The 25,153-nt window shown below is 33.6% G+C and overlaps 1 protein-coding gene across 3 annotated transcripts in view; it reads left to right on the forward strand.

The window, feature by feature from the left end:
* The window catches only part of LOC113497935 (adenylate cyclase type 2-like), a 165,127-nt gene that overhangs the window by 20,587 nt on the left and 119,387 nt on the right, over nt 1–25,153 (forward strand). For 2 of the 3 annotated variants that reach the window (XM_026877755.1, XM_026877774.1), the window contains exon 2: nt 24,625–24,770. In XM_026877755.1, coding sequence (XP_026733556.1) covers nt 24,625–24,770 — 146 coding nt within the window. Of the gene's footprint in view, nt 1–187; nt 315–24,624; nt 24,771–25,153 lie in introns of those variants that run through there. The other variant, XM_026877764.1, reaches the window with a different exon arrangement.

Here is a 25,153-nt window from a genome sequence, read left to right on the forward strand (position 1 = left end):
ATGTTTGTTTTTCTTTCATTCATGCAGCCAGTGACATGTCAAGTGGCAGTGACAATATCGCACCTCAATCAGTTGCAGGCGGCTCTCAGTACTTTTGTACTTCAGTACGTATCCGACGGTCGTAAGGGGAGGTCGCGCGCTTTTCCGAATTTTCTTTCGGAACTTCGTAAAGTGTTTATTATAGTGTATTCTCGTTGTTTTTCGTTGGATTTGTTTTGTGTTGTGATGTACAAAATGGTTTTGGTTTAGTTTTGATTGTTTTTGTTCAGTTCTGATTGTTACAATGGCGGATACGGATGAAGAAAATATTGAGGGTAAGTTGATGAGGAAAATTTGGTAGTCAAAGAAGTAAATAATTTTCTTAAATAATTGTTTTTTGTGTTAGTACTTTTTACAAGGTACAAAAGTAAAGTCTGAAGGAATGAACACGTGCGGTACTGAACACAAGTGCTGTTGAATAAATAATTAAATTGTGTGACGTGAAGTAAACGACAATATTTGCATATTCCGGCTTATATTTAGAATGGTTGGTAATAATTTACTAGACCTGACCTATATTAAACAAAACAAAAACATGGCGACGTAATTTATAAGTCTCGTGCAGAACTTGTATAAAGGAATGTATGTAGGTATGTTTTCATTGAGTCACTGTTTCAAATGATTGTTATCTCTTTGCGTAAAAACTACTGAAGGGATTCTGATGCAGTTTTCCAGATCGATATCGATTCAGTTGTACTATTATTACAAAACCGGAATTTAAATACCATCCAGTATTCTCTTTCATATGAGTTCATTTTTCAAGATATTTACGTTTACTTTTTTACATGTGAACATGAGGCAATGGTTTATCTACAATGCCTAATACAAAGTCGAAGAAGATTACCTACTTATTATACACACATACATAAAAACATTAAAATTTACCAAAACTTATCGTCTGTCTGGACTAGTATAAGATCCAAATATATCTTGTTGGAAACTTAACTGATCCACATGTTCGATTTATAGCTTGAACTTAAGAATCTTGAGACGAGTTTCCAACATAGTAACAAATGCATAACCGAGTGTGGAATGAATACGTAATGAAAACTTCAATGTATAATAAAGGGCAACTATGTATTGCAAAGTATTTGTTTTATTATAGTTTTGAAAATACTTAAGAACACTAGAAAATCGTGTTATTTAAAACACTTGTGAATCTTCGGATAAATCCTCCTTTAGTGAAAATAAACTATACGAGGATAATATAGGCCGTCGTTTTAAATTATTTTGAAAAAGAATATACTATATCACCGCTCTTTTATAAAGTAGAGTATTTCAGCTAGCGTTGCATTTGTTTTGGGCCTAGTAGGTAAACTAGCCTTTTTCCATGTTGTGATCAGCTCCAGTCCATGATGATGCAGCTATCATTGGTACCAGTGTTTTGCAAGGAGCAGCTGCTTATCTGATCTCAGTGCTAATCTCAATTTAGTTACCTGGACCACATGGTAACTCTTAGTAAGACTGGTTTTCATACTTTCTATCATCAAAAAAACCGTAAGGAGTGTCAAAGGTGTGTTAATAACAGCAGGGACAAACAATTTACTGTCTTCAATTGCCTGCTAAAACATAGAGGAACTAGTTACGAAATAGATAGTCAGCCATCTACGGACCGACCGTATCAAGTGTAGCCTAACATGTGATCGATTTACTGTCATAGCGAGTTCGTCCATGTGTCGGAAGGCACTTTAAATTGTAGGTCCCGGCTGTTATTCCTACATCTTTGACAGACGTTACAGGTAGTCAGAAGCTTGAAAAGTCTGACAGCCAGTCTAACCAACGGGTGTCGTGTTGCCCAGGTAACTGGGTTAAGGAAGTCAGGTAGGCAGTCGCTCCTTGTAGACACTGGTACTTAGCTGAAACCGGTTGGACTGGTAGCCGACCCCAACATAGTTGGGAAAAGGCTAGGTCGATGATGACCTTTTACTTTTTTTTTGTACCTACTACTGTTTACTTAAATAATGAAGAAATGTTCTTACTTTAACTTAAAAGCTTGTGTTCCTTTTAAAAGCTGGATTGACTTAACTAAGCACAGAAAGCTTTTTTGTTTAACATACCTTTTTGGAATGAGTTTTTGCAAACTGTCCGACTTTTACTGATAGGGTTTGTATTGACATAGAATTTTGATATTTCTGAATTGACTGATTCAGATTATACTTCCTGCATAAATCATTCTTAACCGAATAGTATAAAGGTACACTAGCCACCCTTTTATATATTTTTTGTTAGGCGGGGAAAACCCTCATGGACACCCACCCCCTTGGGGGAAAGAACGGGTAGTGTCAGAGTCTTAACTAAACCCCTATTGTTCTACACAATAAGAACATAAAAAAATATATATTTTAATGCACAAGCTTCTCAATTGTACCTATGTGTACCGTGTAAATTCTTTTTAGATATAAATTATCTTTCACCTCAATTCGTTAATTATCTGACCAGTTATTACTTAGGTCGGTGTTTTTCAGGTTATTATCTAGCTGAAGGTGCTCAGTGAATAAACGAATGAAGTTCCTTTTAATGTTCGGAAGACAGAGCGATTAGCTTCTACAACGTCACAACCACAATGTTTGTGAAAGCCCTCCGACACAAGGAATGAATTGGGTAGTGTGGGAGTCTTTTTTAAATCATAATCTTTTTCTCCTAATAATAAACACTCACGGTTCTTGGTACTGCGTGGTACATTTTCGGTCGTCTTTAGTATACCTAAATATGTTGTATGTATGCCACATATTATTGTACTTAAAATTATTGTATGCCATTATGGCGGGTCATAGCTCTGTACAATCTTGAAAACGTGTAACAACTATTTGCTTACTATGTACCACAATAAAGAAATTTGTGTTGTATGTTTCTGACAAATGCTATAATTGTCAATCATTTCCGCAAATTGAAACAATACCTAAATGCAAAACAATTAACAAATTAATAATACTAGGTAATCTATCATTATAATCTTTGTGATACAGTTATTTTTCAAATTATATTCCGTTAAAATGACAAATTATATCCCTAGAGTACGCTCAGTAGGTAGCTTCATGTTTCCAAGTGACACTTATTACTGTAACATCGTAATAGAAGTAATAATTACTAATTTAAATTGTAATTACAGAGAAAGTAACTTGAAACAATTCTTTTAATTATTGTTTTTGTCGGTGTTGTAAAGGCTGTACAAAAATGTGTTCTGTAGGTAATTAAGTAGACGTCTTTCAATAAATTGTGAGTATAAATATTATAAACCTGAACCGTATGTTTGTGTAATTAATATTTAAAATAAACTGCAGGTAATAAATGGAACTTAAAGTAAGTAAATTAATAATATAAAAGGCACATCACGCGGAAAATTCTAATTTAAAAATTTGGTGCCGATTTATTAAATAAATAAAAGTTATTGTATGTATTCTTATATTATAAATCCGAAAAACACAGAAAATAAGATGTAGATAACAAAATTTTATTTTGCCTGTTTTCGACTTTCATGCATCTAAAATATTTCAGGTTACGGAAACAAACAAAAATATGGTAGGAAAACAAATCGAATTGATAAATAAGTAAGTATGTAACCAATGGATGAAAAGACCGCGTGGGCGGAAGGCCAAGGCAACTATAGTGGACAGCTATAGAAATTATAAAATTAAATTACGAAGGATTCAATAGTGTGAATAAATAATTGATAGGCAGCCGTGCGAGGGAAGTGATTTTATAGGATATTTATACTCAAATAATCACACACATACAAACCGCATCACGCACCTATGAATGTACCTTGAGACAGCTTTTTTTTGTTTCAACTCCAGCGTTCTTGTAAAACTGATTGTAGATCATACTTACGGTGATTTCATTTGGAGGTTGCTTTCGGCACTCTCTTTATGGCTGAATAGAACAGCTACCTACCTTGACTACACAAAAACTAGATAAAAACAGATGATCATAAGAAGTACCTTGATACTCTCATATTGGCTGTCAGTATGTACTTTATGTCAGGGATCGTGTGGACTGACAATTAGTTCAGTACATAATTGACAAAATGGGTTCATCCAGTCAAATGTTCTGAAGTAATATACATACAAAGAAACACAAACAAATTGAGAACCTCTTTTTTTCAAACCGGTTGAAAGATGCTTGTGTCATCAAAAATGTTACCAATTTAGTTAGTATTTGCTTAATGCTTCGCGTATTGATGACATTACAGTTTGTTATTTGATTGATTTTTTATTCTAATAAACTAACCATTTACGAAACTATTGTGCCAGTTACTTAGTTCATCAACAGACATAATGGTTAAATGGTTTTCAGTAAATCAATCAATTCCCAAATGGGTTTTACCAGCTAGAATAAAGTAGCTGTCTATGTATGAATGAAGTCGAACTAGGTACCTAAGTATTTTTAGCACACAAAATGTAGATTATTATATACAAACGACGAGAAAATAGTCTTGATGTACCTTTTAATACATTAACACATATTAAATGAATAAACGACTTATTTATTTCAGTAATATATTTGATTTGGTGATCTTCATTAGGTATAGTTTAACATTGGTTTTTAAGTCGCGTTCTATTTGTAAACTGAGTTTTTAACCAAAAATACATTTAGATTGATTGATTGCTTTAATTATTGCACTTAGATTGTTTACCATTTAAATTACTTAAACAATTGCAGTATACCTAGGTAGACAGGCATAGATCAATAGTCGGTAGCGACATCGCTAATAGCGTGTTCTGAAAACCTTTCAGTGGTGGAAAGGGGCGGGCTTCGACAATATAGGTGTGATGGTCAGTGTACTTACACGAGAAAGTAAAAAGGTTCTATCCGTTTAAGGCAAGAAAAAAATGTAAAATAAGTTACCTGATAGTAAGTGGGTGGAGAAAAAATTCAATAAAATAATCAAGTCTTTTTTTTTCTCTTTTTATAAACGACTCCCGCACATCCTTTAGACAACATTTGTTCACAAATGACACCCAGATTCAACAAGCATTAGTTAATTTGTAATTTTCCTTATTGAAGATTCACGATTGTTCTCAGAGTTTATCCGTAAAGTTACTGTGGCTGCGGTACACGAAGGGCAAAAGACGAAACATTCGTGAGTTTTAGGCAATACGAAAAAATGGGCACTGGACCCTAAAACCGTTGTCAATTACTCTGCATTAATACAACGATGATAAAACTGTTTAATTCTATTACCTTGTATCTTCCCTGAATCTCAAGTAATGTCAGATTGTTTTATCTGAGAATGGATGACGCACCTGAACTACTCGTATCTAATCTCGGTGGGTATGATGAATTGACAGAAAATGCGTGTCTTTTTGAAATAATGCCCGATGCTAGTAAAACCGGGAGCTATGACGAGATGTCTGAGTGGTCTGTTGGTCTATTGGTTAGTATCCCTGACTGCTATTCCGGAGATCGTGAGTTCGATTCACGTCCAGGACAAAATATTTTGTCTGATGACCACGGTCATTTATTTTAAGTCTAAGTTTATATAATGGTTATGTATTTAGAAATATTTAATCATATTTATTAGTTTGTTTACTCATAATACAAGCATAAGACTGGTTGTTCCTAGCCTTTATGTTATGAACTATTATCTGTACGTCTGTTTCTTTTATCTGTTAATACCTCGGAGCCGTAGTATAGTAAAAGATTGCCGTTTTGGGTAGGGACACAGGCTTCGCTTCAATAGCTTACATTATTACAGGCGAAGTCACAGGCTAAAGTTAGTCTATCTACAATTCTAAGTTTACAGTTTTGAAGGTCTGTTACGTGTTTCTATCACCTTTTGTTTACAGAATCCAATTCCCGGCACCACTTCTATGTAGATTTGTGCGTTAATTTGTGTCAATCGGGTTTTGAATTCCCTTTCTACTGTTTGTAATGGGGTCCACATTTAGGTATTTGTATACAAAACAATGGGATATTTTGTGTTCCTATACAGTTGAGTACCTAATATCTAGCGGCAAAGAGCTTGATATATGCGATAAAAGGTGTTGTATATAATGACTGTAGTTATAGAGACGGTAATTACTTGTGTATAGGGATTCCCGCAAAGAATTTATGATAAGTTTATAGTTTTCCACTTTATATATCTACTTATGTATAATAAGTAGGTAAACTTATTTGAAATGAAAAATTAAGTTACTTTGTTTATTATGATGTTATGATTAAACCAGTGCACCTATTTAATTGCCAATAATTGGTCGTATGGTTTAGATTTTTTCACAAAAATGAGCTTATTTGAAATAATGTAACGTTTCTTCATGAAATAAATGGATGTGTCATATGGGATATACCAGACGAGTTCTAAAATTCGACATGTGTTGCTCAAAATAAAAAAAACTGAACGACATAACCTACGTAATTAAAAAATGTAATCATTGTATCACGGAAGGCTTACCAAACATTCCAGTCATATGCAAAAATACAAAGATCACGCATTTACTGATCATACAAATGCTTGTCCTACGCGGAGATCGAAGCCGCATAGTAGATTTACCGTGGCGACCTTTACCACTCGGCTATCCGTGCATTCATTCGGAATTCCACCTTTTTTCAAATCAGTTGCAACCTGTCACCTGTTTTAATCCTCCCATTGAATTGTGCTCGTAATAATTACATGTCATGCGAAATAACTGCAAATGATTACGGAATTTCAGACCATAAAGGTATATTATTGAGTAAATATAATATGTTACCTATTGACAGAAAAATCTGGTACATAAATAAAAGAATATTTAACGACAAAAATACCGTAAATTTCAAAACAGAACTAGGAAATATAGACTGGGAGACAATTATCACCAAAAACAATAACATAAACACTAACTACGAAGCTTTCCACAATACAATAAATAATTTATTAAATAAATGTTTTCCTAAAACGCGAATAAAAATAAAAAATGTACGTAAAAGTACATGGCTAACATCTGGACTAAAATCATCCTGCAAACAAAAAAGACTACTTAAAATATTTATAACTTTAAACGACAACCCTATTCTAAAAAGCTATTACAAAAAGTATGAAAACATACTAAAAAAATGCGTAAATACATCAAAAAAACTACATTATATACAAAAAATTAAAAAAAGTGATAACGTGTCAAAAACAATGTGGCAAATCATAAAAGAACGTACAAATAAAGCAACTAAAAAAATTAGAAATAATATTAAATTAAAAGTTCATAATAAAGTTGCGGATGAACCTAATATAATAGCAAACACATTTAATGAATTCTTTGTTAAGGTCGGAGGTACACCTGGTAACCAACCAGGGCGCCCAGTTCTAACGCGCTCGGAGAACTCCATATACTTGACACCAGTCGAGCCTCTTGAAATTTTCTCCATACTTAAAAACCTTAAAAACAAACAAAGTTACGGCCACGACGAACTTCCTCCCACATTGATAAAAAAATGTGCAGAAGAACTCGTACTGCCACTATTTTATTTGATAAATCAATCGTTCTCAGAAGGTGTTTTTCCAGACTTACTTAAAATATCAATCATAAAACCAATACACAAAAAAGACGACGTAACCGACTGCACAAACTACCGTCCAATAGCCCTTCTGCCAACCTTTTCAAAAATAATAGAAACCGCAATGTCGAGACGCCTTTACTCATTCTGCGAAAGATTTAATATCTTTGATGAAAATCAAAACGGTTTCAGAAAGAACAAATCTACCACCTATGCAGTATACCGATACATTCAACAAGCTCTCAATTACATAGACGACAAAAAATATGCTATAGGTATTCTGCTTGATATGAGCAAAGCTTATGACAGGGTCTCATATAACATATTACTAAATAAACTGGAAGGCATAGGGGTTCGAGGTGTTGCTTATAATTGGTTTTCCTCTTATCTAAACTCTCGCGCTCAATTTGTTGAAATTGAACACCTAAATTCACAAACCGGTGAAATATCACATGTCCGTTCAAGACGGATAGATATAAAAAACTCCATCCCACAGGGCAGTGTACTAGGCTGTATATTGTTCCTCTTATATATAAATGACCTTCCAAAAATCATAGATTCACCAAGTATTCTTTTTGCCGACGATATATCAGTAATATTTCCATGTGACGACATATTAGATTTAAACACTAAAATTAATAAAACCCTTTTCGACATTGTAGCATGGCTCGAAGACCATAACCTTCAAGTTAACTTCAATAAAACTAAAATTATGCAGTTCAAACCATACCAGAAACATCCACTAGTAATCAACTATACCCACCATAACACAACAATAGAATGCGTTGACTCTTTTAAACTATTAGGCCTACACATAGACACAAACCTCAACTGGAAAAGCCACATCCATAACATAAGCGGGAGACTATCCAGGTTCACATATGCTTTACTCCAATTAAAAAGAACCACAGATCAAAAATCAGCAATTACTGCTTACTATGCATACGCACACTCTTGGCTTGTGTATGGTATAATACTATGGGGTAACAGCACAAACGCAGATGTTTTATTCAGGTTGCAGAAGAAATGTATGAGGATCCTCGCGAACATCGACGGAATGGATAGCTGCAGGCCACACTTCATTGAACTTGGCATACTTACATTACCATCCATGTACATCTTTGAAATCTGTCTATTTGTTAAGAAACATATTCATTTATTTTCCCTACAGAAAGACCAATACTCACAACCGCGCAACTTAAGACATAAAAATTCGCTCGCAATACCGACATCAAAGTTATCCATATATCATTCTGGGCCATATGCAATGTGTATTAAAATATACAATAAAATACCGCAAAAACTAAAAGAAACCTCCAGCTTAAATATATTCAAAATTAAATTAAAAAAATATCTGATCGAAAAATGCTATTACAGCATAAAAGAGTTTTTCGAGGACAGAACTAAAATATGAAACAATATGATATAAGTATGTACAAAAACCATTCAATTAAAATATGTTAAAATAATAATATAAGAATAATGATTAAATTACAATATAAGCATAAATAAATTCAATAATATATATAATATGCATATATTCATATATGTGTATGCATTTATATACACATATGTTATACATACATACGTGTACATACATGTATAAGTGTGTGATGTGTATAATATACCTATATATAAGATAAATAGAATAGTGTGTAAGATTTAGTGAGTAAGTAATTCTATAAGTACTGTAATTGTATTGCTGCGCCCTAACAGGGTATCATGTATGTACCTTTAAGTTTTATAACATCTGTATCCACTCATGATCGCAATAAATATTTGAAGTTTGAAGTTTGAAGTTTGAAGTTAGTGTTTTGTTGAAGCCCACTCATACAGTGAGTGCAATCATTTGTATAACGCGGTATCACGGTGGCACGGTGGCACCCACACCTAGGCTCATTCGCTACTATTCAACGATTCTATTTACTGTGGCAGAGAGATTATGTGTTGGAGTTGGAAATTGTGTTTGTTTGTTTGTTTGTCCTTTGACTGTGAAACTGATTGGAATAGTGCGTCTTTAGTAGTGTAGATAATAGAAAATTCACTTTTTAATTTGATTCATATTATACTCTATTTTTCAGAAAATTCGCTTTTTAATTTTGATTCGCTTTTCAATTTCCGTAAGATTTACTTATATACAATTAAAACAACTTTCTCGCACTTTAAAAACTGCAATTTTCAGACGTAGGTCCTTTAATTCGGCAATAGGCATTTCAAAACAAGTCTTTAATTACTCGACGGTTGTAATAAACTTGAGAGTTATAGAATCTGTAAGTACATATTATTTAAGTTTTTGAATAAGACTGCATGGAATAGGTCATCACGCCAGGTTCCCGCGAAGGTCAAGAATTTTTGACATCGACAAATGCTTTCTGGATGTCATTTGAATGCTTGTGAAATCTCCACAACACAAGGTTTAAAGGGATTTGTGCGATAGAAGTTATAAAAAAACAGAGACTTTTTATATTCTTTAACAGAACCTTTCCTACCACCTTACCCTTCATACCATTTCAAACTAAAATCTTTTAAGGTCTAAAACTGTTCTAAATAATACCTTCTCTTAAGATTTCAAGTCAGTAAGATAACATGTAGCACACCTATAATAGTTATACGCTCATTAACATGCCAAGTTCGTAACTTTGAATAATATTATGAGAATTTTATTAGCTTAAGCTTCGAAGAATTTATGATATAATTAACTAATGAAGACGCTTTCTAGCATGTTGAGTAGATCAAATTCTTTACACTGTTCTTATTAAATATTGTAATGAATTATCGATACTTTATTCATGGTAAAATGAATAAACAAAACCGGTCAAGTGCGAATCGCACTTTGTATGACAATGCAAATCTTATTACTTTTTTGAACAGGTATCTTTTTTCCAAACCACGTACTTTTCGACACTCGACATTCGCCATTGGCACTGTTTAACTGGGCGCTACTTATACAATGGCATCAAAAGTTCAATTTGAAGCTGTTCTTATTCCTAAAAATTCATAATCTTGTGAAAGTTAAGCGCGTCTAGAAAACTTTGAGATAATGTAAATAAAATTTAAATGAATGTTGAATGTTTATATTTTAGTAATGATTACAATACTAATGTCAAATTCTAAATTTTAAAACGGATAGTGTTAAGTGTAATAAGCATTATACAATGACTAATAACGTAGACATTTACTCGAAGCTATAAATTACGTACAGAGTATTTATGTGATAATTATAACGTGCATATAAAACCATATGTCTGAACTTTATAACCTGAGGATAATTGCACAGAGACGCATACAATACATCAGATATGAAGAATACCTTATAGATTTATATTATGATATGGAGGTAGAACGAACAATATCTTCTGTCAAGACGAACGCCATCTCAGCCTGCCCGTGACCATGATACCTGCAAAGGTGTCTATAAAATCCATAAAAGTAGTTTTATTTCAAAGATTTATACTATTTGTTATATTATAACAATGTCAGCCTATATAGAGCTGGTTTTGAGCATTGACTACGCTAGCAAATCGGTGACTTCAAAGATTAGAAATCCAGGTTTCCTCACGATGTTTTTGAAATGAAAAGGTGAACTTAAAATCAAATTAATGAATTGTTATCTTTCACAATCATAAGAGTAGGAAGACATTCAGTTAAGAGATATTAGTGAACACAGATTTCAATACAATTTCAATTTTTCAAGATTTTTTTTCAACTTGTGCTTGTGCATGGACACATTGCCACGCATGGCGGTTCCCTATCCTACGAGGATGATTCTCTCGCTTTACCAAAAAAATTGAATGTATAAAGTTCTTAATTTCAACTTGTCTTAAAAAATACCGAGAGCCCAACACTAATTTAGGCAAAATCTGGGCCATTAGTCCAAAATACAACAATAAAATACCTTTATTTGGTCATAGTTACTGAGCTTCAAGCAAGTATTAAATGTCACAGGAAGTGGATATCGTGCTTATCTCACGCCTTCACTAACTGCCCACATTTATGGTAAATCACAGTTTTTGACAAGCATCATTGTGTTCACTAATTAGGTAATGTTACGTACAGTAGCTATAAACATATTACTATATTTTATGTATAGTAACTATCGTGAGAATGATTCATTGTTAAATGTAACGTTTTAATCAGCTCTTGATTAGGGACTCCGGTTGGGTCCGAAACTAGTCGGGCAATCCCGATAAATACGCGTGAGTTACCCGTTTCAGCATTTATTTATTACTACACATATTTGACTGCGGTGCGGGTGCACCCTGTACTTCTACAAGGAAGGCTAATTAGTGTTGTGGATAAGTGACAATGACAAGAACATTTCGTGTAACAACATCTCACTCTTTACAAGATAAATATAAATAATAGGTTATCATAACTGTTGTGAAAGACAGACAATGATGTGTTTTGCGCTATCACGCCCTACAAATGAAATACTATTACCAGTTAAAGCCGTTTTCGACGGTGCGAGAAATAGCATGCGAGTTGCGGTACATTGACGTCAATGGATGGTCACTTCTATTGCTATTGCCGTATCACCCAGCAATGTGTTACAAATTGTATGACATTTTTCGCATCGTGTAAAGAAGCCTTTAGGCGCTGGTTCTGGCAATAACAAACTTATTTTTAATTCCTAAAACAAAATATTAAAATCAATCAAACAGTTCAATCATTGATATTTCTATGTACCAGTGTATCAATATGAAATGATTTGACGTCAGCATTTATATGACTGTTCTATGAACAGCTTAATACATCGTGTTAATGCACTATCCTAAATCATTGTATCATTTTATTCATGAGTAATAATAATCGTGTTATGTTTTAATGTTAATGCAAATTAGAATTTATTGTTTTATACTTAGAGTTTCGGTCTCTATGTCTAAAAGTATCCAAAGGGTTATATTTTGACTGTGTGGATACTCGGGAAGGTTTAAGTCAACGCGGCGTTAAAGTGATGTGACGGGCAATCATTTAAGTATGTCGTCCAGAAATAATTATTTTAGTATATGGCTGGATATTTTTTTGTTATTTTATGGTTGATATACAATCCAGTCTCAGGTTTGAAGCTGCCCGTAACTGTCTTTAAAAGTAATCTGCGTTGATTTCCGAACGATAATTACTTTGTATTACGCACATGAAATCGATAAGACAGTGGTGTGTGCCGGGATTTGAACCTTTGGCCTTTGACTTCGCAGCCCAGCGGTCTCTCCACTAGGCTATTACTGCTATCTTAATGGTTGAATAATGAACGTGACTTAGTTTTAGGTCACTGTAGTCTTTAGTTTTAGGTCTCATGTTGTCGCAGTCATTTGAGGGTTTGAAGTTGCAACATTTAGGCATTTGATTGGCACCGCGGTTAAGTACTTTTAGGTAAAATGTCTTAGCTGCCTTGCAGTTCTATGTGCTGATTTGTATATACAAGGTGCAGGGTCAATACCAATGCAGGGACGTAAAAATGTGGCCTTTATCATCATGGGCTGAGTCGCTTAAAAAAGACAAATCAGGGATTGGACTGGGATAGCTAGCGTAGAAGACGTGTTCCACCGAGTTACTGATCAGGAGGACAACAAGCTCATGGATAACCGTCACTAGTTGGAGAGGCACGGCTAGATGATGAAGAAACCATTTAACATTATTAATACCAATAGCCCTTATTATTTATACACATTACAATTTGCAATAGTTTTGTAGCTACCTTGGGTCGTCCATGTTTGTTCTTTAATAGAGCAGGGGTGGATGGCCCCTGGTAGATACCCCATCACATTTTAGATTAAAGTTCTCAACAAGGCCTCTTCATGTTGGACCTGTGTCCCCGTGCAAGCCTTTAAAAAGGACCGGGTCTCTTCACATGAAGTGATCCCGTGACTGAAAAGAAACTATCATATTATTAACCTACTTAAAATATAGAAATTATCTTCAGACACCTAAATGTAATGAAAACATCGTATTTCTAACGAAACGATCACAAGTACTTAGCAAAGATGGATTGTGAGAGTAGATAGATGTATTAATGTTAATTTATTGCAGATATAAATTTCCGCAAGAAACATATTTTATTGCGAACATTGATCTCTTATTCTTTGATCTCAAATACCTTCGTTTTATTTTTGTAATAGTTTGTTAGCTGAAAACATTACGCCGGTTTCACAAAAAAACAGCTTGTTTTTAGACGAGTCTTAACTTAAATCTGAAAATACATTTAAATCAATATTCAGTCCGAGTTTACATCAAAATTAGTTTTTCAGGCTCAGAGAAAATAAAACTATGTATATTCGTATTGTATTAAAATTATATTCAATTCTTGCTTCCAATTCAAGTCTTGCTTTGCTTACAAGAATTAATATTTAATTTAAATATATACACTATTCGACATCTCAGCGCTTCATTCCAACTACTCTCTTATCTTACAATGAGATGAAAGATTATACAATCAGATACTGAAGTAACACAGCTAAATCGATGTCAAATCGTCCAATCCTTATCGAGAAGCTGGACAGTTTTATCGATTGATAATATCGATTGAGCCTTGTTTAGACAGTGTTGAGATGTTTGCAGTTCGAGGTCGCGATTTTTTTGTTTTTGTTACAATACCTGCCTCACACAGGCTTTTTACTGGATGAAATGGTAATGATATTAATTAACCATGAATATGAAAGTTGAACATAATTATTAAGATTTTGACTATTTGAATTTTGAAATACTGTCTAAGTACTAATAAGTCCTGGTTAAGTAAAATCAGGGAATGGATCGGGATAGCTATCGTAGAAGAACTGTTCTACCGGACTACTGATAAGTAGGATTACAACAAGCTGATCGCAAACCTTAACTCGTTGGAGAGGCACCGCTAAAGGAAATCCAAAGCAAATGTCATTTATTCAAAATTACGCTACTAAGTAGCACGCTAAAGGTCAGGTTACATTGGACAGCACCAAGTTTCGTCCACATTTCATCGCTTCCTAAGTGCTCTTGCTGTAAGAGAAGAAACAACCCCAGCAGCACGCTGTCTTTCCGTTTACAATTTTATTATAGAAATAAATAACAAAATAAGTGTGTAGGGCGTAACAAGAACAAAAATTTTGCACAATAACCAATCATCGCATTGATTCCTTTCTCAGAATCCTCTCAGTTTGATTCAAATGTATCAGGTCGTGAAGCCACATGACATCAATCATTTACACAGCAATATGTCTCGTATTCAAGCAATTTTGCGAACGGTAACCATGGTGGGCGGTTGTCATGGAAACCGATTTGATAACAGTTTTATGGTCCCATAGTTGTCATGATTACTTAAGAAATGGATGGAAATAAAAAAAATAGTAATAGTAGATTCTCCAATAAAAGAGGTAAAAAGCTTAAACTCTTCGAATAAACAAAACTACATATTAAAAGGTTTATGAACTATGGAGTACTTTGATAGACAAGTTTGGAGTTCAACTCCCGACTGATTATGGACTCTGGTTGGGTCTGAAACTAGACGGGCTTTCTCGATAAATACGCAGGAGTAATCCTCTATTGTATCCGCAAACAAAATTATGAGTCACATTTTCTAAGATTTTATTTGACCTTTTTAGTGTTAGTGCATGTGTCTTGAATGTTTGTGAATTAAATTACTAATTATCAACGCCTTTCTACGAACATCCTTAACTGTAAAGACTGCAAAAAGTTTATACGATGTCAATTCAAATAACGCGGGAGCCTCAATAAAATCTGACATCACGTATATGACGTCACAGCACAATAAAACCGAAATGATCCTGCAAGCTAGTTTTATTTTATACCCGTAATGTAGAGTTCGTGTGAACACGCATTACATTTTTATGTGTCTGAATCATGAGACAATCAGACGCTGCCGTCCTTGTCCGATCCCGACCTTTTAAAACGGGTCAATTGGCCGACTAACTCAATATTGACTTTGTGGACAATTTCAGACGATTTTGTTTGTTTTTAATATTAAAACATGTAAGCTTACTATCTTTATTATTTTAATTGGCAAAAAGCGCTGCCAATCGGGTTTTTACGGAATTAAATTTATATAAACTCAAACACGCAAGGTAGAGAAGAGAAATGATATGTCAGACCACTTCGATAAAGTGGGTTCTCATACAGAGGATGGACCACACTTAATTCTCGGAGCCTATGATGTGTGTTTGTTTATTACTACTACTACTAACAAAAACAATAGCTATGTTAGCCAACTAACAATAAGGAAAATTCCACCATTATTATGGGACTATTAAACATTAAAAATGTTTGACCCGATTCAGAAGCTCACCATAAGAACATTAGTCATATTTTTAGTAGTTCTTTACTAGAATAGAACGCTTGAAAAATACAGAGCCCGAAAAACAATCCACCGAATACCGAAAAACACCGATAAAACTGACTTCCTCTATTGGCTAATAAAATAACATTAGTTAAAAATATTTTTTGTAAATTTAACTAAAATTTTAACGCGAATTTTATGATATACAAGCCCAAACATCAAAATCGATCTTAACATTTTTCATCCAGTCTGACACCATCCAATATTATGTAACATGGATTCAGCCAATTTAGAAATAAGACCACAAAAAAGTCTATTTGCTCGAAGTCTGTAGAACGAACCCGACTTCATCGTCAGAGTAAACATAAATATCTTTGTAAGAGTTTCCGCAAATATTGGGAGGTGCGACGGAAAGTCAATATCAGTATTTACTTTATCACTTGTTGCGATTTACGGAGGCGAGATGGAATCTTATGAGGGGACTCTTATTATTTGTTTAGGTGGTCCGTAATGGGTCAGTTCCCCGAAAACAAGGTTAATATTTGATTGGGCTTCATTAATATATAATATGTGTGACAATTATTTCTAGAAGTGTTTCATTGGTAAAGAAAAATATTGTGAATAATTCTCGATTCCCAATTTTAGAATTTGAATTGTCCTACCCGCAGGGAGTTGGCGTCGTGATTAATAGTAGTTAATTAAATTTTAGACTCCTTATTTTCATCACTTCAGAAACAATCCAAATTGCTCGCATACATTTTCCCATATCTAATAAACTATTAAGGATTTTTTTTAGTGGTTTCTTAGGTTTACGCAAATGTTAGACATTGAAATGAAACTACTTTTACGGATTTTTTCGCGGTTTAATTTTATTGTTTTTTTTTTTAAATCAGTAATGCTGATAGAAAAATAGAGCTTGAACCTAGAATTGCATCTCTGGGACTCCAACAAGATACTCAATACGAAACAGAATCACAAACAATACGACTCCTATAGTCCTGGTCGCATGTACCAGATAAACAAAAGACAAGAATGCGTAGACAGCACCATACACATCACACACATCCTATCAGTAAAGCTCAAGCTGATCCGAAGAGGGTTGGGTCAACAATAAAACCCGCAACATGCCCCGCTGCCAATCAGTCAACCCTTCAGCCTTCGAAAGGGTAGACAGTAAAAAATAAACAAGTACGAGTCATCCTGAAAGGTTGAATTTAATTTCTTGTCACGTTTTATGTTAACAACTTATAACATTGACTGGCTGAAAATACAGTTACAGAATTGACCTGATTTTTTTAAAGTACCTGAATGATGCGACATTTTGACACAATTGTGGCTGCTTATACTTGATCGTCGCATCTTCAAAAAGAAGGAGGTCCTCGATTCGTCAGATTTTAAATGTTTGTTGCCTCAACAATTCGGACTGCATTAACTGATCTGGTTGAATCGTATTTTATTTCACGCAAAATAGCTGTCTCTATTTAATAACATCGAGTTTGGTTCAGTACTTTCAATTTGAAAATCGGTAATAAAATGTGTATGATTTTATTGTGAATAGAATATTATTGATCTCTTCAATTTTACGGTTTTGTGTAATTCGAAAAACCTTTTTGCAAATGGGGCTTAGACAGAGAGTATACAACTTTGATAGGATTTCGTATTTTATTTTCTGAGTTAGAGAACCCTAAAAACGTTACGAATGACCGTATTTTAAAACGAATGGGGCTTATATCGTGCTTTGGAGTTTTGATTGGTGTTGGCAAAAGTTTCGAGTGGCATTTTAACATTTAACGAAAATGGTCCGCCATTTCAATTTATTTTGGAACAATATTATATGTTCCTCGTGGACTAGATGTCTGGTGTCATTGCTGTATTGTTAATTCAATTAATTTATATGTTATTTTCAGAACAACATTTCAATTACAGAAATATACGAAATGTTTTTAGTTTTACATATATAGACCTAAAAGCCTATTAATTCGACAACATCATACTGAAAATTAATATAATTATGCAGTGTAAAGCCTTTTTACTCAGACCTTTAAATTAATAAATTCTAGCAGAGTTATTCATTTTGTAAAATACTCGACTACCTACACCCAAATAGTTCTACCATTAGCAGTTAGGTATTAGACTAATACGTCTAATTCCAGATAGACGTCAGATAGATTTTCAAAAAGATCAAATAGGCAATTTTTTTCAAGCGCTTACAAAGAAAAATGAAGATTGTACAGTAAGTTAAAATCTCGAGTGACGTCACTTGTCAGTACACTTTTTATCCACGAGTTATTACCCGCCAGCTCCATAAGTTTCACCATTGTTTTAATTTCTTTTTTTTTAATAAATAATCCTATATTTTTAATAGTCTACCTGACGGACTATTTTTAGTTAGTTTCTAACACTAAAAAATCATATTAAGATAATAATAGAAAAAGATTCACAAAAGCTTTTCAACGGAAGCCAATATTCCCCGTTACAATACCTCTTATCATGAAGTTTAGTGTTATTTACAAATGCTATTACCGATGTAATGTAAGCGACTTGGCAAGTTCTTTACAAGCACTTCAAACTCTGCCAAAGTATCGCCTCAAGGTATCAACGTGTATTTTGCATGAAGGTGTATACAATAAAATTTACGAAATGGGTAGTTGTTTCTTTTTAGGGTTCCTTACTCAAAGATTAAAAACGGAAATGTAATACTGAGGCACTCGCTGTCCGTCCGTTTGTCAGGAGGCTGTATCTCAGGAACCGAGAGATATGATAGTTAGATTGTTAAAAAAATCTCACACGATGTATTTCAATTGCCGCTATAACAAGGAATAAGAAACAACTAAAAATAGAAGTGGAGGTTCAACAACGGTGGTTAAGATCATTTTTTTCACATTTGGAGTTAACTAAAAGGAAGGATTGCAAATTTAGATAGACTAGCTTTTTAATAGTATGCAACATTGATGTGGGTACAGTTTTTTGCAAACTTATTGTTTTCGTGAACAATTAAAGTAAAATCTTAAATTCTATCTTATCTATCTTCTATCTTTACGAGTTAGACTTTAATAGGTTCGCTACTATTAACGCCAGCCATTAGGATAACTTTTTGAGCATCGCATACTTACTCGTAGATTGGCCCTGTCACGAGCGACCGTGAACAAAAACTCTTAATATGAGCAACAAATCCTCGTAATCAAAGTTCAAAGCTCTTTTCTGTAAAAAGAGGTTTTATTCTTTGAAAGACTGTAAACAAAATCGTATGTAAACATAATATAAAGTTATTATATACAAAGAGAATAAGAAGTTATTGTTACGCAGAAAGTCCTCACACATTACGTCCATTTATTTTTAAGACACCCAAAATGGTGTTATTTCGTAAGATAAAGTTGATTGTTTACGGTTGATGTGCAAATAAATGGTTCTGTAACGAATTTTTTTGTGTTTTCATATAGCAATGAAAACACGTAGGCATAGGAATTATTTCAACGTAAATAAACTACGAATTGTGTATGTGTGTGTACATACACAACTGTATATATTTTAGATGGTAGTGTTTTGTTTTTGTTTATAAACCTGCATTATATTTTCTGAAAATTACAGTAGTCAAATAGTTTTGGTTGAAAGAAAAAATCTTGAGATATCATAAATTTTAAGTAAAAGTACATTACATAAATATTTAAGTAAAATATAAGAGGCATAACTATTAAATATCTACTAATTACCAACGGATTTATGTATTAGGCTTTCAAGATTACGGTAAATAGCGCCTTTTAACTTACCTCTGAATAAGTAATTTATTAAGCCTTTTAAGACTTCTTATGAGCTTTAAAAATTTAAATAAAATCTCATTAAAAGAATAATGTTAAAAATGGCGGATAAAAGTTAACAACTTAACCGATTACGCTTACTCTCAATTCTAAGAAAAAAGGTTCTTTTCAGTTTTAATTTAAACAATTTAATCAACAAAGCAAGATGCGCTGACCTAATTTTGAACAGGGCAGTTAATTTACGGCCTTACATTTTTTTTGTCAAGGGACGAATGCTCCCAAATTGCCCTAATTGCCCTCTAACGAGTTCCTTTTCCCTTGAACATGTTTGAATAACTACACCGGTCAATTAGACCAATGGGGTTAAGCTAATGTCTTTGTGTTTTGAAAATGTTTTGTTTTTTCTTGGTCAAAATTTTGGAGTTCCTGAGATTACTCGACGAATAGTACCTACGACTATGAACTGTATGTATATCTAAATAAATTCTTATGTCAGTTTGGTTTTCTTTTTATAAAACAAAAAAGATTTTAAAGAAAAAAGTACTAAAATGCCAGTCGGACTAGTTTTGGTCTCAATCGGAGTGCTAAATCAAGAGTTGATCCGGAGGCGAGTGAGTGAACCGATGTTAAATTAACAATTAGGAATCCGCTTCACGTTAATTATTATTAATAGAGTGTTATCATGCTTATTAGACGCTCCTATTCTAAATAAGTAAAAGAAAACTTTTCTTTAGCAAAAAAGTTAATATATAAAAAAAACTAAATTATTAGTATATAGAACGTTCATAACCATCGAAGCTGTTATTTCAATTGATTACCCGTCAAAGCTAATGTGTCGCAAACTGCACTCGAGCGTTTTGTGTTAGAACTAAACCCTAATTGAATGGAGCCAGCATTGTTTAGGAACAAAGCCTGCCTGATACCAGATAGAGCTGAAATTGAATGGCGTTCGGCGTGGTTACTATGTAGGCAAGGGTTTAATTAGGTTTTATTACTGAAAGTTTTAATAGAGTGTTGTTGGTACGAGTATACATAATATACTTAAAGAGCTGATTTTGGTTTTGACGGAGCCCTGAGTTTGTTTCGACATTTCTTTTTAGGTTAGTCAGATAGGAAGAGCTGTTCACAGCCACCAAATATTTTGTAGAAGTGTTGATATGTCCCACTAACAGAAAAAAGATTTCTTCTCCAAAGCTTTGGTAATGATTTTATTGTACTTTTTACTGCTTGTACCTTTCAAATGACCCGTATGATCTGATCATCATGATCTTGTACACTCCTGCACAAATATGTATGCTATAATACATTTCTTCAGCAGAGCCTTTTCACAAACTATGCTGAAATCTTTTATAGTGGTAGATACGAAATTAAAAAAAAATAAGTATCTAAAGCAGAAAGGCAACGAAAGCAGAAAGAAAACATGAAGTTCTATAAGACTTCAGTGCTGATCATTTAGCTACGGAACCTTAAATAGTTTATCTAGAATCGTCTCATTTTGCACGTGTACCATGAGATTGGGACAACAAGCAAAATGAAATTCCCATAGAACGTTATTACAATATAAAACCATGACAGACTCCGAATGCCTGCGGCTGTGGAACATACTACAACATGATTTTGCAAGCCTTTTGCTTTTGAACTGTCCGAGACAACACTTCTGGTTGAGTACACGTATAGTATAGCTATCCCTTTGTGCGGTTCCTTAAAAGGCTACGTCATTCATAACATAGGGGTGACTTTTAAATGAAAGTGTGTTTTTCATCAATCGTTTTTGATTATTTTTGTCTGTAGGATAGTCATTGGAAAAAATATTTTAGTCGATTTATGATAGTGGCTTTTTAGGTTTACGCGAATGTTAGACATTAAAATCCGTAAAAGTAGTTTTATTTTGATTTATGATCTTAACGCCAGATAATGAATTCGAATCTCACATATCAAAGCAATGGGAGAAATTTGCAAAAATATTTACATTTCGTTATGAGATACATACGTATACTTCAGACTCCAGAAAATATTTACCAATGACTAAATTTGACAAAACCTTTTTTCTAATATGAAACATAATTAATATCCATAATTTTCCTTGCTATAAAGGGCGTAGTTACATGAAACACAAATAGTCCCTACAATATACATAATATGTAGTGGGTATGTGGTTACCTTTGTTCCTTATTGTCAAACAAACGACTCTAATGATACCCTGGAATTGTTATCCTTTGTACGATTACAGTAATCATGTAATCAATGTGTTAATAGGGAGTTCCTTAATGAGGATTGCACAAAAAACTGTGGTTGATCTTTTTAGGAGGAAATAAGGTTGCTTTTAGCTTGAATTTTTTATTTTCTTAAAGTTGATGTACACTCTAGTATCAGAGTGTAAACCTCCCAAAGGCTTCTTAAGTGGCAATATTCCTAACAATTTTTTCATCACCGGTTTTAGCAAGTGACGATTAATTTGTAATTTTGATAGGCATTTTTGCCTGTCGGGATTCGAACATACAACCTAGAACTGGAAGTCCAACGTTCATACCCTACGCTGTCACTTCATCAAAAGTTCTGTCAATAGCATCTACTCATATTTAGTTAGATCAGTATTGTAACCACGATTACTAAAAAAATATACAAACGAAAATATTTCACCCGAATACCGATTTATTACTTTTTTAAAATCAAGACTCAATTTACAGATCATTTAAAGTTTCATTCAGAAATTCAATCTGAATACATTTTCCAATAAAGCTTGGCTTTAAACCCCATTGATGAAAAGTGGTACAGTGTACAGTACACACAACAGCTTGTGAAACTCAACGAAGTGATGGTCAAACAAGTCGCTGTGAAAAGCTGTCAAGCCGTCTGTATCCAGCCTTTACGTTCAAGCGTTGGTTTTGTTTTTAAACGGGGATAAAAAGTGATCGGGTTTGTTGGAGACAGTTTTATTTTGCGGTTTATAAAGATTGTTTACTATAAGAATATTAAAACTGTGATTTATGAATGAATTTACGTTTAATATTTGTTTTAGTAATTTGTTAGTTACTAACTAGATGGCGTTGTTTATTGGCACTCCATTTCTGAATCGCGCTTTGATTGTATTTTGGTGACTACATTATTATGAGCTTCTTAAAAGATATTGCTGAACAGTTGAATAGATTTTTTTATTGAATGGTTTTGATATTATTCCGTGCAATATAAGTCCTCAAAAATATTGTTATTAAATTACTGTAATGTGAATCTGAAGTGGCCGAAAAAGGCTTTTAAATAGTGATGAATACGTTTTTAGGTATACCTTTCTAAATAACAGAAATCTACTTGGATAGAGTGTTACTATTTCACGTCGAGTACAGTACATTATGCAAGGCTGTACTTTTCAAGGCAATGTGTCATTGTAAATGTTGGATTACGCAAAAACGTGGCTTACATTTCTTTATTTACTTGACGGGCTTTAAAAACCTTTCATGTGCATAAGATTCCTTTGTTTCTGGGTTTTAGGTTTCTGTAACAATAGGCTAAATTAAAATAGGCAAATCTGCAAAAAAACTGTCAGCTATATTTTTATTTTTAGCATTTGTTTTTAAAGTGACTACCAAAATTCATTATCTGTGAAAATTTCGACTGTGTAGCTATCAGGGTTCCTGAGATACACCCTGATAGCCGGTCAACGGACGGACTGTGTAGCCTTAGCAATAACTTTCTGTCCCACTCTTTTGGTATAGATCCCTAAAATCCTAAAAGTCCACATTAACCCTGAAAATACTAAAACGTAGGTGGTTTCCAAAAACAAAACTGGGTTTATTTGGTTCGAACTAAATTCTTCTCAATTAGTATCGGCATTTCAGTTCGCCGTGGGCCATACAACCTACGCCGCAAACCAACCAATGTCAGTTCATATCCAATTTCTAGTTCCGCGAAACATAAAAATAACACAATAGACGTGTCGAACTAGACTAGTTCATTGTTTCTTTTTTGTATTTTATAGCAGTTTTGGGTTTAGATTTTTCAGTATGTAGAACTCTGCAGTTATTTATTTATTGAGTTTCCAAGAAAGAAAGTACACAATAGAGCACATTAAATCAGTGCTTAACAAATTAATTAAGTGTACTCTTTACACTTCTTACCTAGTTACAGTTTGTGATGCGTTAAATATTAATAAAAAGAGCATTTTTATGTTTTTTTCAAAGATAAGGTACAGGTGAAAACGGAACGCTATTAAAGAGCAAACTATCTACCGCCTGTAAATCGTTACTCGTAGTTGAAATATTCACAGACGATGTATTTCTGTTACCATTACCTATAACAAAATATACTACTTCTAGCAACGGTTACTGCAGTCATCCATTTTTTGGCGACAAATAAAATTGAGAGTACTATCAATTAGTTTGTACTTAACTCTCAGTGTCGCAAGTCCAAACCACACTAGACCAGTTTTATTTTTTATCTACGTGAGTATATACAAGTTTAGATATAATGGGCATCAAGTCATACGTTTTCAGTCTTAATTGAGAAGACAATCCATAAGAATATATGTAATGATAAAACTATCTATCTATCTATTACAGAAATAAACTCAACCGAAAGTTATATAATGTTATATATATACATAGATACCTATGTCATTTCTTATAAAATCGTCATAAAAGGAACTGTTACCTAATTCAAAGAATCAATTAATTAAAAAATACGGATTCATTCTCTTGTTGGCATTTGTTAGTCAATCAATCAAAAGTTGCTAAACTTTTTATATCTTTTCTTTATTTGATGTAAATTTTTGATCTTCAGAAAGGGATCACTCTGTTGACTTTTCTTTTGTCAAGTTGATTTAATTGAGATCCTTTTTATATAACTCGTAATCTTATTATTTTTAACTGTAAAATCTTTTTAAATATTTGTACAGGATCAAGACAGTGCCCTTTAAATTATTTTACTGGTATCACAAACAACTTTTTAAGACAAATGGAAAAGGGTTCTGTTTGCATAACAGTCAACCATACAATTTAGCAACACGTCAAGTGTTAATAATTTGACATTGTGATAAATTAACAGAGTTTTTTAATCTTCATCAATTTTATTTTATACTTATTGATATTTTCTTATGTTTGTCCACAGAGGAGGAAGGCACAGAGCTTGAACTGGAAGCCCTGTACAGGCGGTACTGCGTGCGGCTGAAGCATGCGCTGTTCGTGTCGGCTCTGTGCGTCACGCTGCTCTGTAGCGTGGTGCTACTGTGCACAGTCTGCATCGCTCATTCACAAGTAAGCTTGCTTTAAGATTTATTTAAAAATGTAATAAATAATAACATTATTAATACCAATAGCCCTCATCAGTTACACATACACATACACAATTCAATTTGCAATAGTTTTGTAGCTACCTAGTACCTTGGGCCGTCCATGTTTGTTCTTTTATAGAGCAGGGGTGGATGGCCTCTGGTAGATACCCCATCACATTAAAATCCCCCATCCATTTAAAGTTCTTAACAAGGCCTCTACATCTTGCACCTGTGACTGAAAAGAGATACAAATAATAAATAGTAATACCAGGTCCTACTAGTAGTTACAGGGGTCGCTACAGATGGCCGATGTAGTAGGTCTTACGTAATGGTCATTAAAAATAGATGACATGAGTAAAGAACGTC

This window comes from Trichoplusia ni, chromosome 1 (assembly GCF_003590095.1).
Source record: "Trichoplusia ni isolate ovarian cell line Hi5 chromosome 1, tn1, whole genome shotgun sequence".
In the NCBI taxonomy this organism is placed as follows: domain Eukaryota; kingdom Metazoa; phylum Arthropoda; class Insecta; order Lepidoptera; family Noctuidae; genus Trichoplusia; species Trichoplusia ni.